Source organism: Bombina bombina, chromosome 4, assembly GCF_027579735.1.
Source record: "Bombina bombina isolate aBomBom1 chromosome 4, aBomBom1.pri, whole genome shotgun sequence".
In the NCBI taxonomy this organism is placed as follows: domain Eukaryota; kingdom Metazoa; phylum Chordata; class Amphibia; order Anura; family Bombinatoridae; genus Bombina; species Bombina bombina.
The window spans coordinates 16,835,178-16,852,747 of NC_069502.1; the positions used below are offsets into that span (position 1 = coordinate 16,835,178).

Below are 17,570 nucleotides of genomic sequence, written 5' to 3' on the forward strand. Positions count from 1 at the left end.
CAGGATCAGGAAATATATTTGAGAGAGAGTCTAAGGCTTGGATGTTCCTGCATATATAAGAAGAAGCAGGGGTAATGGGACGATGAGTAGTAGAGTTAGACTGCATTGGTCACACAGAGTGACAGAAGGATTAGGGGATTGGCAGACAAAGCAGAGGTTTAATTTAGTGACTGTATGTTCTGATAAAGTGTTTTATACAACAACTATAACAGTATCTCACACTCTAGCTGTACATTATACAACTGTATGTTAGCATTCACTTGCTGTCTATTAATCTAACATTTATTTAATCTGTTATTTCTCTAGATATGGAAAACTGCATGAAATGCTCACAGGATCAATGGTCTAATCCCAGACGAGATAAGTGTGTCCCGCGGCAGATAGAGTTCCTCTCATATCATGACCGGTTGGGTTTAGTTCTTGTGGTACTAGCCGTTTCTCTTTCAGTTGTAACTGCTTCCGTGTTTGCAATATTTATTAAACACAAGGATACTCCAATTGTAAAAGCCAATAACCAGAACCTCAGCTTCATACTCCTTCTTACCCTTTTTCTGTCCTTCTGTTGCCCCTTCTTATTCATTGGAAAACCTACAAAAATGTCCTGTCTGCTTCGGCAAGTCGCTTTTGGAAATGTTTTCACCATTGCCATTTCTTCTGTGTTGACAAAAACAGTTATTGTTGTTTTGGCTTTTAATGCTACAAAACCGGGCAGAAATATGAAGCATTTGCTGGGTAAAAATATGTCTATATATCTGGTATTTATGTGCTCATGTGGGGAAGTTCTGATATGTGCTGTATGGCTGATTTATTGTCCACCTTTCCAGGAATACAATACTGAAGTTGAGGTTGCCAAGATAATATTACAGTGCAATGAAGGATCTGTGGTTGCTTTCTACTTTGGGATCGGCTATATAGGGTTGTTGGCTTTTCTAAGCTTTGTTGTTGCCTTTTTAGCCAGAAAACTGCCGGACACTTACAATGAAGCTCAGTACATTACCTTCAGCATGCTGGTGTTCTGCTGTGTTTGGGTCACATTTATCCCAGCCTACCTCAGCACCAAAGGCAAATACATGGTGGCTGTAGAGATATTTGCTATCCTGGCATCTGGTGCTGGACTTCTCTTCTCTATCTTTATACCTAAATGTTATATTATACTAATCAGGCCTGAACTGAATGTTAAAGAGAGCATAGTGGTGGGAAGACAACGGAATAAGTAATTTATATGACGAGAGATGTTAGTTTTAAGGGCTACAGGTATCTGAGGAAGGTTCTGTAATTATTGTGGAATGGAAGATTTAACCTGGAAACATAATAATAAACCTTACTGAGAGCTGATTTAGGGCTAGATTAAAAGTGGGGCTTTACCGTTAGCGCACGATATAAGAATATCACAGGTGCGTTATTTACGCACATATTACAAGTTGAAAGTAAACATGTTTGCTTGAGTGCAATCGAATTTAACGTGCGTCAAGTTAGCGCTACTGGAGACCTGGTGTAAAGGTTTAGGGATAAAATAAAATTTGCACTAAACACAACATAAATACATTGAAGCTAACTGCTAAACTCATATAAACACTATCTGATAAAAATTAGTTATATACATATTCATAGAAAATATATATAAGGGTTTAAAGGTATATGGTACATGGTCAGGTATTTGACCGCAAATGCCTATGATATATATAAACGTGTGTCTAAATAATAATTCTATAATAATATTAAATGTGCTTTACTTTTCTGTACATATTTAACATTCCAATGTTCTTTACATACAGGAAATATTTCTTTTTACTTTAAATATATATATATATATATATATATATTTAATAAAACAACAATGTGGTTGCACTCTCACCAAAAGGTCAGCAACTGCGAAGGTTCTGTTAAAAGATACAAGTCTAGTAACACAAATAAAGCACTCTCTGGACTTAAGTCGACTGTAAATCCAAGTGAAATTTATTCCAGTGATGTTTCGGGGCAAAAGAACCCCTTCTGCTGACAAACAAAGAGTGTACAAACCAAACTTTTAAAGACCTGTTAAGCCACTACAGTCTTCCAATCAGAAAACAGTGTGTGCAAAGGTTACAACAGAGCATGTGCAAAGCAAAGTAAACAAACAGCTTGTAAACTGGGCACCTTGTGAAATTAAACATCATGTAGTGTACATAAAAAGATCAATATAAGCCCAATTGCTAATGGACTGTGTCCCAAGAGCTGCACATTAGGATCGACATCAGACACCAAGTCACCACAAAAACAACCCAAATAGTCCAGAGTTGTAGCCATAAATGCCACACCCCTATTGGTAACTTTAACCATTCCTCCTAGTGTCACAGCAAAAACTGATAGGCGGACCCAACACATGCCTCTAGAGTATCCAATACGTTAAGTCTTCTAGGTACTCTCCCGGACCGCCCACCCCGGTACTATTCAAATTCAGAGCCTCTGCTTACACTAATAATCGTCTATAGGCAAAATAATCACCTAGCTGACCAACAAGTATTACCTGACAAAGCAAAATAATGTCCCATGAGCAGATCTAAAGCCTTCACATTTACCCCGATCAAGAGCCATTATTGGCCATGAACAGAACTAGGGGTCACGCCCATTTACGTAATCCGTAACCATGGTTCTGAGCATAAACATAAACTACACAGGAAGTGTCAAGCTGTATATGTGCCACAACCAGATACCTACCACCGATCCTCCCTGCTAATACAGAATATAAAAGACACCAAATACGTCAGCATACCAATATATATGTAAATAAATATACTTGTATATATATTCCTGTGTATATAGAGGTATAGATATGTATTTTACTTTAATATTATCATATAGATATAGAAATATATATTTAATAATAAAAATGTTTTTTTTCTCTATGTGAAAAATATTGGAATGCAAAATATATGAAATGCGCTTTGTGTTTTGGGCTTTAGATCTAACACGGTATAACCATCTGAAAAATATGATAATTTTCAATGAAACACAACTGCAGAAATGTTTCACAGGAGGTTTGTATAGGTTAAGCTCAAATAGTGAAATACCTACTGTATTTTGGTAGATAATAAAACTGAAATACTGTTTAGTGGTATACTTATGATATGCCCTTGTTGCAGGATGGTTGCTTAGTTGTTACATTAATGACACAGGCAAATGGTGAAGTGTGGCAACTGTAGCGAACATCTAGCAAAATATATTATACGGTAACTACATGTATAGGCACTCTGCCCCTCTGAGTTTAAATTGATTCATGCAGCAGTGCATATGATAGCAGTTAACCGTTTACAGGACATGGATAAATTAGCCAAATCAACCTGATACATTCAAGCTATGCATAGCAGTTTAAAAGAGGATACATATTACATAATTGTAGGAGCTCTTACTGTAAGAATGACGCTGGAAGTAGAGGTAGTAGCGTTGCAGCTGAGATGACTGTGAGCGTTAGTGTAGGAAGCTTTGCAGTCCTAGATGAGCCAACAACACTGCCAGAGGGCTTCGATGGTTGGCGGGTGACGTCACCGGATGTTGTAGCGGTTTCTTCCAGGTGAAGGCAAAGTCCACTCGAGGCTAGCTATGAGGCTGTTGAAACAAAGGGGAAAGGAGAAAATGAAGCAGATGAAACAGCAAGCTACTAGCTAGCTGATTTAAGGATCCAAAGAAGTAGAACAAGTGAAGCGATGTGTTCACTGTTGGAAGCGTCTTGAAGGAATTCTGTCAGGAATGCTAAAAAAATGACCACGTGAGGAGCAGATGAGGAGGCTTTTATGCTGTATTTAGTGTTAACACCTCCTACTAGTTTTAAGGTACATGCTTACAATGACACACAGTGTCGGATTAACGCATATAAAAACTTCATCTTAAGGCGTGAAATATTAAATATAAATATAAAAAAATCTTAATAAATAATAATTCATTAAACTAATTATAGATATCGTAAAAAAAATCTAAATAAGCCACATAATATATATATAATATATATAACATAAACCCCTAGTCTAAACACCCCTTAGCCGCCGCTCCCAACATCGCCGACACTAATAAAAGTTATTAACCCCTAATCCACCGCTCCCCGACATCGCCGACACTAATAAAAGTTATTAACCCCTTATCCGCCGCTCCCAACATCGCCAACACTAATAAAAGTTATTAACCCCTAATCTGTCGCCCCCTGATGTTGCTGATACCTAAATAAAGTTATTAACCCCTAATCCACCGCTCCCAGACATCGCAGACGCTAAATAAACCTATTGACCCTTAAACCGTCAACCCCCCACATCGTAACCACTAAACTAAACTTTTTAACCCCTAAACCTCCGGCACCCTGCATTGCAAAACACTAAAGTAAACTATTAACCCCTAAACTTTAAATTCAAATTACAATATAACTATCTTAAAATAAATAAATACTTACCTGTAAAATAAAAAAAACTAAGTTTAAACTATAGATTAACTTAACATAACTATTTTAATAAAATAAAAAACTACCAATTAAAAACTTAAATTAAAAATAAAATAAAAAAATAATAATACAAAAAAAAAATCTAACATTACAAAAAATAATAAACACTAAATTACGAAAAATAAAAAACTCTAAGGTTACAAAAAATAATAAACGAAATGATCAAAAATAAAAAGAATTACACCTAATCTAATAGCCCTATAAAAAGAAAAAGCCCCCCCAAAATAAAAACACCCTGTCATGATCCGGTGTACATGCGCTCAGGAAACAGACCCTCGGGGCAGTGGTAGGGATTTGAAGACACCGACCCCTGACCCGGGGAAGAGTATCCTGGACGTGGATAGATGATATTCTGTGATTCATAGTTGCTAGAAGTTATTGTAGAATAAATGGAGAGTGCAACATTTGTATACAATATATTCTGAGTTCACTGTGACTTATAGTTAGTTAATAGAAGTAACTGCAGGATTCAATGAGAGAGAAATATAGCAAAGTGGAATGTTCAGGCTTCAGAGTAATCTGGTGAAAGTTTGACACTTAGATGCAAACTAAGGATTGTTGCAGGTTCACAGTACATAATATTATATAAAGCTGTATGTCAGAGTTAAAGCACAGCTGCACAGGTACTTAGACAAGCTGCAAGTTTAGGCATTAATTACTGTTTGTGCATTTAGATGCAAACTTGGTTTATTGCAGGTTCACAGTACATATTATTATAATGAGCTGTATGTCAGTAATTAGCAGAGCAGCACAGGTGAAAGTTAAGTTTAAGGCATTAATTACTGTTTGAACATATATTGGAGAATCACAGGAAAGCTTTTAATTGAACACATAGATGCAGAGTTCAGAATATGTTAACATATTTGCAGCAGGATATTTCAGCAATGACAACTTGTAGCAGAGAAATAGTTATAAAGTTCTGAGTAAGATGCTGTTGTAATTAGAGAGTGATGGTAAGCAAAAGCATAGTTGAATTATAATAAAGTTCAGAGATTGTTAAGTAGCTGTGTCCAGGAAACAGAATGGAGATATTTTTGATACTTGCGGTTTGATGATATTTTGCATAGGTAATAGGAAATGCTGTATCTTGGAATAGTTGCTAAGTTCATGCAGGAAACAGTCACAGACCTCTGTTCAGGATCACAACTTCAATGTTAATGCAAGGCACATTAGACCTGAGAAGGCTTAAAAAGAGGCTGAGGTAATCAGGTGCATGAATGATTAATCAGGCAGGCAGGCAAGCTGAATGTGAATACTGCCCAAATGCAGCAGTCAGAAAAGGATTTCTTAAAGGGATAGTGACATTAGGCTGAGATATGTTACAGATTCCCCTCCTTAAAGGCGACCTCCGGGCGCCCAATACAATCCAAAAGGAGAGAGAACAAAATTGATATGGAGAATCGGTAGTAGGTGTATGGAGGTAGTGAGTCCAATCGGAAATCAAGAAAGGAGGGTTGGAGATCTCTTGAAAAAGTTGAATGACGAAGTAAAGGCCATGTAATTCAGGTATCAAAAGATCTTGACAATGATGAGAGCAAAACTTGAAGTCAACTTTTTTGTAGTCATCGTGAGAATGCATGAACGTAACATACAATGAGCTTCCTACCACAGAATCATTCTGAGGGTAGACAGGTGGATGTTCTTCATGATAGATGACCATGTATATAGCCAATGAAAAGGCAGCCAGTCCTAGAGATATGAAAAGGCTTTCCTCAGCTTCAGAAATAGAGATGCAGCATTCTGGATTGATAACCAGATTAACCACCTTTGGGTCAGAGATTTGAGTATCCTCAGAATTAACCTCTTGGCTGAGGATTAGATATACTCCAAAAGAAAAAGCTATAGCCACTTCTAACGCAATAGCAGGGCTTTCTTCAAAATAGGAGATAGGAGTGTAGAGTGCAAGATTTGTCCAGTTCTTGCCATCTTCTAATTCAAAATGAAATGTCTCCTTACTGGATTCAGAATCAAAAGTGTTCTCACTAAGAATAGGTATATGAATGTCCACACCAGGGTAAGGTTCAGGAATACCCACATCTGGGCAAGGTTCAGTCATATCCTCAGTAGGATCAGGTGAAGGAATGCCCATGCCAGGGCAATGTTCAGAAGTACCCACATCTGGGCAAGGTTCAGGACTATCCTCAGTAGGATCAGGTGAAGGAATGCCCATGCCAGGGCAATGTTCAGAAGTACCCACATCTGGGCAAGGTTCAGGAATATCCTCAGTAGGATCAGGTGAAGGTATGCCCATGCCAGGGCAAGGTTCAACTATAGAGAAAGAAAAAGAACCCACTTTAGAGCCAGGAACCATACTCTCTTCTGAGCAGAGGGCAAGGCTTTCTTCAGGGTTCATAAACGAAGAATTAACAAGACCCACTTTAGAGCCAAGAACCATACTCGCTTCTGAGTAGAGGGCATGGCTATCTTCAGGATCAAGTATTATTACACCCATTTCTGGGTTAAACAAAGGAATACCCATACCAGGGTCAAAAACAAGAGAGTCCACCTTGATGTCAGGTTTAGTAGTATAATCATGGAAAACAGGAACAGGAATGGGCACAGGGGAATCTTCTTGAAGAACTTTTGTACAAGTTTCAGGTTCAAGAATGTCCACTTGCAAACTTGGTTCAAAGTTGTCCTCACAGGATTGAGTATCAGGAATTCCTGTACAGGAAACTGATGTAGTAGAAAATGTAGGTTGATGCAAAGTATCTCCCAAGGGAAACAATTTCTTAGATGCAATAACAGAAGAATTTTGAGAAGGTGAAGTGTACTGCAATATGCCACACTCAGGTAGATGCGGAGGAATTGTGACACAAGATTCTGACTGAGAAGTTATCTGGAGTTCAGCAGGCATGCTTATTTGAGTTTGAATATCAGAGCTAAATTCTCCAGGGATTATCTCTGGTAAACTGAAAGGTTGTATATCTGGAACAGAATTATCTTTTGCTTCTAGCACAGGGTTTACAGGTATTGAGGCAGCATGAGAGGGATGCAAGAAATCAATAGTTGGAAACAGTTTTTGTAGTTGTTGTAGAGTCTGAGAAGAGATACCATTAGATGCTTTAAGAAGAGACTGATAGTGACTATAGACATCATCCAGCTCGGTGTTGACAGTGTCAGGAGGCAAGAGAGGGTCTGGTACAACAGAATCTAAAACAGGGGAATCAGGCTGAGTTTCCTCTTTGCACTTCTGATTTTCTGTGGGCAGAAGGATTTTCTTCTTCTTCTTCTTTTTCTTAGAGAGCTTAGATTTCTTCCCAGTATGAGGCTTCTTAAGTTGCTGCCATTGTGGCTTGTAGTAAGGTTGAGAACAGAAATCCTCTTCATCACTGGATGCATAATTCTGATGTGATAAATCAGCATAGTAGTTGAGCGGACCTTTACTCCTAACAGCAGTCTGTAAACCAGATGTCCTTTCTTCCAGCTCTGAATCTGTCCAATCTAACGAATCCATGGTAATATCAGTATTTCCATGAGAGGTTTCATGATGGGAGCTGTCTGTATCATCCATGTTGTAAATATAACAACCAAGGATGTCATTATAGCAAATAGGTTGAGGTCTTGTCTGAGTTTGTGGCGAATTAAAGTTGCGCTCATACCAGTCTAATGCCAATTCAGCTGGATCTGTGAAGTCATCCTCCTTGTTGACATATACAGACTCAGAATCAGTATCATCAGGATAGGAATCACAAACATGAGGAACAGATGAAATTCTAGAAAAGTGGTTCTGTCTCTTTAAATCTTTAAAGATCTGATTTTTTTCTGCTGAAGCTATGGTTAAATCCTCTTCATTTTCATAGTCAGATTCAGGATCAGTTTCACCAAAATGGTAACCACGAACATGAGTAGAGGATTGTCTAGAATGGGAGTACTGTGTCTTTAAATTTTTTAAAGTTTGAAAATCTTCTGTTTTTCCTTTAGGGATTGCTTGGGTCTGAGTTATGTTGTAATTTTTTATTTTCCTTTGAGGGTCGGTGCATCCACTACCACTGCGGATCCCTTTTTTAGGCATTAACATTCTGTCATGATCCGGTGTACATGCGCTCAGGAAACAGACCCTCGGGGCAGTGGTAGGGATTTGAAGACACCGACCCCTGACCCGGGGAAGAGTATCCTGGACGTGGATAGATGATATTCTGTGATTCATAGTTGCTAGAAGTTATTGTAGAATAAATGGAGAGTGCAACATTTGTATACAATATATTCTGAGTTCACTGTGACTTATAGTTAGTTAATAGAAGTAACTGCAGGATTCAATGAGAGAGAAATATAGCAAAGTGGAATGTTCAGGCTTCAGAGTAATCTGGTGAAAGTTTGACACTTAGATGCAAACTAAGGATTGTTGCAGGTTCACAGTACATAATATTATATAAAGCTGTATGTCAGAGTTAAAGCACAGCTGCACAGGTACTTAGACAAGCTGCAAGTTTAGGCATTAATTACTGTTTGTGCATTTAGATGCAAACTTGGTTTATTGCAGGTTCACAGTACATATTATTATAATGAGCTGTATGTCAGTAATTAGCAGAGCAGCACAGGTGAAAGTTAAGTTTAAGGCATTAATTACTGTTTGAACATATATTGGAGAATCACAGGAAAGCTTTTAATTGAACACATAGATGCAGAGTTCAGAATATGTTAACATATTTGCAGCAGGATATTTCAGCAATGACAACTTGTAGCAGAGAAATAGTTATAAAGTTCTGAGTAAGATGCTGTTGTAATTAGAGAGTGATGGTAAGCAAAAGCATAGTTGAATTATAATAAAGTTCAGAGATTGTTAAGTAGCTGTGTCCAGGAAACAGAATGGAGATATTTTTGATACTTGCGGTTTGATGATATTTTGCATAGGTAATAGGAAATGCTGTATCTTGGAATAGTTGCTAAGTTCATGCAGGAAACAGTCACAGACCTCTGTTCAGGATCACAACTTCAATGTTAATGCAAGGCACATTAGACCTGAGAAGGCTTAAAAAGAGGCTGAGGTAATCAGGTGCATGAATGATTAATCAGGCAGGCAGGCAAGCTGAATGTGAATACTGCCCAAATGCAGCAGTCAGAAAAGGATTTCTTAAAGGGATAGTGACATTAGGCTGAGATATGTTACACACCCCCTGACTTACAATAAACTACCAATAGCCCTTAAAAGGGCCTTTTGTAGGGCATTGCCCTAAGATAAACAGCTCTTTTACCTTGAAACAGTTAATCCCTCCACCCAACCAACCCCCCAAAATAAAAAACCTAAGTCTAAAGAAAACCTAAGCTACCCATTGCCCCTAAAGGAGCGTTTGTATGGGCATTCAGTTCTTTTACAAGCCCCTTTAGGGGCAATGAGTAGCTTAGATTTTTTTTTTTGGGGGGGTTGGCTATTTTTTTTAGATTAGGACTTTGTTATTTTAATGGACTGCATAAGAGCTGATTGCCCTTTTAAGGGCAATGCCCATACAAATGCCAATTTAGGGGGAATGGGTAGATTTTAGGTTTTTTTAGTGTTAGTTTTTTTTATTTTTGTGGGTTTGGTGGGTTGGGGCTTTACTGTTAGGGTTTAATTTGTATTTTTATTTAAAAGGGCTGATCGCTTTAGGGCAATGCCCTACAAAGGGCCCTTTTAAGGGCTATTAATAGTTTAGTGTTAGATTAGTTTTAAATGTTTTTATTTTTGATAATTTGGTTACATTTTTTTCTATAATTTTAAACTTATTTTATTTTTTGTAAATTTAGATTTATTTATTTAATTTAATCTTAGGTTTTATTTTTAAAGCAATGTAAGGATTTTTTATTTTAATTGTAATTTAGTATTTTTTTATTTTATGTAATGGGGTTAATTTAGGGGGTGTTAGGTTGGCAGATTAGGAGTTAATAGTTTAAATAGATAGATTGCATTATGGGGATGGCAGTTTAGGGGTTAATAGCTTTGATAGATACTTTGCGATATGGGGGTTGGCGGAATAGGTGTTAATACATTAATTAGTTATTGCGGTAGGGGGCATGGTGGTTGAGAGGTAGATATTGCGCATGCTTTAGGGTGTTTGATTTTATCTTAACAGCAAGCGTCGGGGAAAATATACGAGCTGCACTTGTATGCGGTGCCGTATATGTGATCAAGTGTAGTGTAAGGTCGGGTTACCATAGTAACCTATTAATTTGCATGAAATCCGGCATCGGGTGGAAGCGTTAGCACAACACTATCTTATACCTACACAAAAAGGGCAACTGCACGCAATGCGCTAAATAAATCAATGGAAACCTGGTCCTAAAATGGAGGCATAAAATTACTTTTAGCTGCTGCCAACTTCGGTAGCTTACGGCTCAATTTTTAATGGCTAAATGGAGGTGAGCTCTATGTTTGTCACCCACCATGTCCCTGGTATACATATTCATTTTCCCAGGTTGGTATTTAGAAATTGGCATAAATGGGTGCAAACCTAGTCCCCGTAGCCATGCCAATTTTTTGTAGGTAAAACTGGAATTTAAATAAAAATAAATTAGTTTCTAATATTAATATTATTAATATAAACCCTATAATATAAACTTCAACTTAACTTCGCTAAATGTTTCCATTTCTTTAAAAATTTCCTCTACAGCTAAAAGACCATTTTCATTCTTTATATTTATTTACAAAGAAGCTACTTACTAACCCCTAATTTGGTTGCCAGGAAATATCCCTCAGTATCTGTAATACATGTAATTTATCCTACAAATATGCTTTTGTAGGTTGTACTAGTGCTTGCAAAATGTTATCCACATACATGGCCAGATAATTAGCCTTCCTGGTGGTGTTTTAAGAATTTTATGAATACAAAATAAAATGTTGGTATTCTTGAAAATGTTATATTTCTAAAGTTATACACCTGTTTATTTAAGATGCCTTTTGTCAATCCCTCCTCCATATGATTTTCCTTTCTTTCTTTATATTCAGTTAAGGAATTCCTGCTCAATTTAATATGTTTGTCTTATCCAATTGTCTCAGGCATTCCCTTTCATAATCCTTCTTGTTCCTAATAACTTTATCAGCAGGTTTTATAGCTATGTTCTTATTATCCTGTAAGTCTTTAATTGCTTATGTCTAATCTTGTTTAAATGCACTGTGTTTCCTTTTAAACCTCTAAATGGCGTTCAACCAATTCCATAAATATATCCATTGGTGTTGACTTATATTGAACTAGATAGAATGTTGTTTTCTATTTAAGTGCAGTATGTTTAGCCTCAAAATATCTTTTGAAAGTTAAGTTTCTTTGGAACTATTTAGCTGGGGGGGGGGGGGGGGAATAAAGGACTTTATTCAAAACATCTTCTTGATTCTGAGTTAATTCCACAGATTTTACTTGTTTTTTTTTTACCTGGTATCCCTTGTTTTTTCCCTTCTCTCTACACTGTTATCCTTCTCTTTCAGGTGTTTCCATTAACTAATCATCCATTTTTCCCTCTATCCTTTCTCTAAAAAAGTTATTTCTTACTCTCAGAACTGATAAGTTAATATGATATTTTCAATTATATATCCTCTATATTTGGTGGATGCAAATCTTTTAAAAAAACTTACGGCTAGATTACGAGTCTTACGTTAGCCTTAAAAAGCAGCGTTGAGAGGTCCCAACGCTGCTTTTTTAACGCCCGCTGGTATTACGAGTCTTGCAGGTAAAGGTGTACCTCTCACTTTTTCGACCAGACTTGAAAATACCGCAAATCCACTTATGTCAATTGCGTATCCTATTTTTTAAATGGGACTTGCATAGTGTAGAGTCTGACCAAAAGTGAGCGGTAGACCCTCTCCTGTCAAGACTCGTACCGCATTTTAAAGTCAGTAGTTAAGAGCTTTATGGTCTAAAGCCGTAGCATAAAACTCTTAACTAAAGTGCTAAAAAGTTCATTAACACCCATAAACTACCTATTAACCCCTAAACCGAGCCCCCCCCCACATCACAAACACTAAAATAAAAATTTTAACCCCTAATCTGCCTACCGGACATCACCACCACTATAATAAATATATTAACCCCTAAACTGCCAAACTCCCGCCTCGCAAACACTAGTTAAATTTTATTAACCCCTAATCTGCCGTCCCTAACATTGCCGACACCTACCTACATTTATTAACCCCTCATCTGCCGCCCACAACGTCGCCGCCACTATATTAAAGTTCTTAACCCCTAAACCTAAGTCTAACCCTAACCCCCCTAACTTAAATATAATTTAAATAAATCTAAATAAAGTAGCTACAATTAACTAAATAATTCCTATTTAAAACTAAATACTTACCTATAAAATAAACCCTAATATAGCTACAATTTAACTAATACATTGTAACTAGCTTAGGATTTATTTTTATTTTACAGGCAACTTTTGTATTTATTTTAACTAGGTAGAATAAGTATTAAATAGTTATTAACTATTTAATAGCTACCTAGTTAAAATAAAGACAAATTTACCTGTTACAATTACACCTAGCACTAGACTACAATTAAATTTATTCCCTAAATTAACTACAATTAAATACAATTAAATACAATTATCTAAAGTACGAAAAAACAAACACTAAATTACAGAAAATAATAAAATAATTACAAGTTTTTTAAACTAATTACATGTAATCTAGTCCCCCTAATAAAATAAAAAAGCCCCCCAAAATAATAAAAAGCCCTACCCTATACTAAATTGCAAATAGCCCTTAAAAGGACCTTTTGCGGGGCATTGCCTGAAAGTAATCAGCTCTTTTACCTGTAAAAAAAAGTACAATACCCCCCTAACATTAAAACCCACCACCCACACACCCAACCCTACTCTAAAACCCACCCAATCCGCCCTTAAAAAAACCTAACACTAACCCCTTGAAGATCACCTTACCTTGAGAAGTCTTCACCCAACCGGGCCGAAGTCCTCAACAAAGCCGGGCGAAGTGGTCCTCCAGACGGGCATAAGTCTTCATCCAAGCCGGGAAGAAGAGGTCCTCCAGACGGGTAGAAGTCTTCATCCAGACGGCATCTTCTATCTTCATCCAGACGGCATCTTCTATCATCATCCATCCGGCGTGGAGCAGGTCCATCTTCAAGACATCCAACGCGGAGCATCCTCTTCTTTCTTCATCCGACGACTGAATGAAGGTTGCTTTAAATGACGTCATCCAAGATGGCATCCCTTCAATTCTGATTGGCTGATAGAATTCTATAAGCCAATCGGAATTAAGGTAGAAAAAATCCTATTGGCTGATGCAATCAGCCAATAGGATTGAACTTCAATCCTATTGGCTGATCAGAACAGCCAATAGGATTGAGCTTGCATTCTATTGGCTGTTCCAATCAGCCAATAGAATGCAAGCTCAATCCTATTGGCTGATTGCATCAGCCAATAGGATTTTATTCAATCAGCCAATCGGAATTGAAGGGACGCCATCCTGGATGACGTCATTTAAAGGAACCTTCATTCAGTCGTCGGATGAAGAAAGAAGAGGATGCTCCACGTCGGATGTCTTGAAGATGGACCCACTCCGCGCAGGATGGATGAAGATAGAAGATGCCGTCTGGATGAAGACTTCTACCCATCTGGAGGACCACTTCACCCGGCTTCGTTGAGGTGGGTGAAGACTTCTCAAGGTAAGAGGATTTTCAAGGGGGTAGTGTTAGGTTTTTTTAAGGGGGGATTGGGTGGGTTTTAGAGTAGGGTTGAGTGGGGTTATTGTACTTTTTTTTACAGGTAAAAGAGCTAATTACTTTGGGGCAATACCCCGCAAAAGGCCCTTTTAAGGGCTATTTGTAATTTAGTATAGGGTAGGGCTTTTTATTATTTTGGGGGGCTTTTTATTTTATTAGGGGGATTAGATTAGGTGTAATTATTTTAAAAAACTTGTAATTTTATTATTTTCTGTAATTTAGTGTTTTTTTTTCGTACTTTAGATAATTTTATTTAATTGTATTTAATTGTAGTTAATTTAGAGAATAAATTTAATTGTAGTGTAGTGTTAGGTTTAATTGTAACTTAGGTTAATTTTAACTTAGGTTTAATTTTACAGGTAAATTTGTCTTTATTTTAACTAGGCAGTGATTAAATAGTTAATAACTATTTAATAACTATTGTACCTAGTTAAATTAAATACAAAGTTGCCTGTAAAATAAAAATAAATCCTAAGCTAGCTACAATGTAACTATTAGTTATATTGTAGCTAGCTTAGGGTTTATTTTATAGGTAAGTATTTAGTTTTAAAAAAGAATAATTTAGTTAATTGTAGTAATTATATTTAGATTTATTTAAATTATATTTGTTAGGGGGGTTAGGGTTAGACTTAGGTTTAGGGGTTCAGAACTTTAATATAGTGGCGGCGAAGTTGGGGGCGGCAGATTAGGGGTTAATAAGTGTAGTTAGGTGGCGGCGACATTGGGGGCGGAAGAATAGGGGTTAATAAATATAATGTAGGTGTCAGCGATGTTGGGGGCAGCAGAGTAGGGGTTCATAAGTATAATGTAGGTGGCGGCGGTGTCCGGAGCGGCAGATTAGGGTTTAATAATATAATGTAGGTGTCAGCGATGTCGGGGGCGGCAGATTAGGGGTTAAAAAGTGTAAGATTAGGGGTGTTTAGACTCTGGGTTCATGTTAGGGTGTTAGGTGTAGACATAACTTTTATTTCCCCATAGGAATCAATGGGGCTGTGTTAGGAGCTGAACGCTGCTTTTTTGTAGGTGTTAGGTTTTCTTTTTCAGCCGGCTCTCCACCATTGATTCCTATGGGGAAATCGTGCACAAGCACGTTTAGCCAGCTCACCGCTACTGTAAGCAGCACTGGTATTGAGGTGAGATGTGGAGCTAAATATTTCTCTTCGCTCACTTTTCTGCGGCTAACCCCGAATTTGTAAAAACCCGTAATACCAGCGTTGTCTGTAGGTGAGCGGTGAGCAGAAACTGCTCGGTAGCACCGCACAGCCTCTTACGCAAAACTCGTAATCTAGCCGATAGACTTCTATTCCTATTTAATCTTCTTTGATTTTTTACTATTTCCCAATTATCCCTCTTTTCATCAAAGTTATCGTGTCTATTATACCTCATCTCTACCTCACCTTCTGTACTTCTATATCTCACTAACTTGTCAGTATATTTATAAGAATCTTAGCAGTAGTGCTCTCCAAATAATATATCAGTCTATGGCAGGGGTATAACACAATATATTTAAATAATTATCCTTTAAAATATAAACCCTTAATCAATATGCATCTACTAGAAACCATTAAATTAATATAAATATCTGAATTCTTTTTATTAGTTAATATCTATGAACATATTGGAATATATTTGTAATACCAGGACATGAAACAATATTATACATGTTTTCAAAGCTAATAAGATATGCTATACTTCTTACAAAGCTCATAAAAAGTTTACCTTTAAATCCAGCCTTATTTACAAATAGCCTTTCATTCAATAAACATAATGGGATTCTAAGTAAAATACTCAGCTATTTACCCACTCTTTACTCTAACACAATTCTACTTTAAAATATCAAAATTTTCACAGATAATTTACTTAGCATCAATGATATATGTTTAACAATACACAGGCTTATGAAATACTAACTTGAAATACAAACTACTTCTTTAAATCTGCTACATACAGCAATAATGATAGTTTTCTTTAAATATTTGCATACAAACAGGCAAGCTAAGAGCTATTCAAGGCTATGCAATACAGTTTAAAAACACAATTTTCTCTTTTCAATCTACCACAATTTTTTTTTTAATACTTACCAGGATGAACACCAATTGATATCCAATATCTCTCAGCAGGTTTTAATCTCACCTCAGAAATACCAATAAGTATATTTTGCAATCAATGAGAAAAAGGTAAATCAGCTTTGCCAAAGTAAAATGGTATCTCACGCCCAGCACACCAGTTATAAGTTAGCCAGCAGAATCTGTGTCCTTTTCCTCTCTCTTGCCTTACTTATATATGTTTCAATCATTGGTGAGGATTGGAAACGCCCAAACGGGAGCCTTGTCCATGCAGTGTTTAATATACTGTGGCACTAATAATCTCTAGCTATGCATCACATGATACAATCACCTCTTCTGCACTGAACAGATGAAGTGTTTAATATACTGTGGCACTAATAATCTCTAGCTATGCTTCACATGATACAATCACCTCTTCTGCACTGAACAGATGCACAGTGTTTAATATACTGTGGCACTAATATTCTCTAGCTATGCTTCACATGATACAATCACCTCTTCTGCACTGAACAGATGCAGTGTTTAATATGCAGTGGCATTTATAATCTCTAGCTATGCTTCACATGATACAATCACCTCTTCTGCACTGAACAGATGCACAGTGTTTAATATGCAGTGGCACTAATAATCTCTAGCTATGCTTCACATGATACAGTCACCTCTTCTGCACTGAACAGATACAGTGTTTAATATGCAGTGTCACTAATAATCTCTAGCTATGCTTCACATGATACAATCACCTCTTCTGCACTGAAAAGATGCAGTGTTTAATATGCAGTGTCACTAATAATCTCTAGCTATGCTTCACATGATACAATCACCTCTTCTGCACTGAACAGATGCAGTGTTTAATATGCAGTGGCACTAATAATCTCTAGCTATGCTTCACATGATATAATCACCTCTTCTGCACTGAAAAGATGCAGTGTTTAATATGCAGTGTCACTAATAATCTCTAGCTATGCTTCACATGATACAGTCACCTCTTCTGCACTGAACAGATGCACAGTGTTTAATATGCTGTGACACTAATAATCTCTAGCTATGCTTCACATGATACAATCACCTCTTCTGCACTGAACAGATGCAGTGTTTAATATGCTGTGGGACTAATAATCTCTAGCTATGTATCACATGATACAATCACCTCTTCTGCACTGAACAGATGCGGTGTTTAATATGCTGTGGCACTAATAATCTCTAGCTATGCTTCACATGATACAATCACCTCTTCTGCACTGAACAGATGCACAGTGTTTAATATGCTGCTGCACTAATAATCTCTAGCTATGCTTCACATGATACAGTCACCTCTTCTGCACTGAACAGATGCACAGTGTTTAATATGCTGTGGCACTAATAATCTCTAGCTATGCATCACATGATATAATC

General features: G+C 37.0%; 1 protein-coding gene across 1 annotated transcript; it reads left to right on the forward strand.

Moving 5' to 3' along the window:
- The first annotated feature begins 308 nt into the window (after positions 1 to 308).
- Positions 309 to 1,217, forward strand: LOC128656796 (vomeronasal type-2 receptor 26-like). The gene has a single exon (XM_053710949.1). The coding sequence runs from the start codon at positions 309 to 311 to the stop codon at positions 1,215 to 1,217; it is 909 nt and encodes a 302-aa protein (XP_053566924.1).
- The last annotated feature ends 16,353 nt before the right edge of the window (positions 1,218 to 17,570 follow it).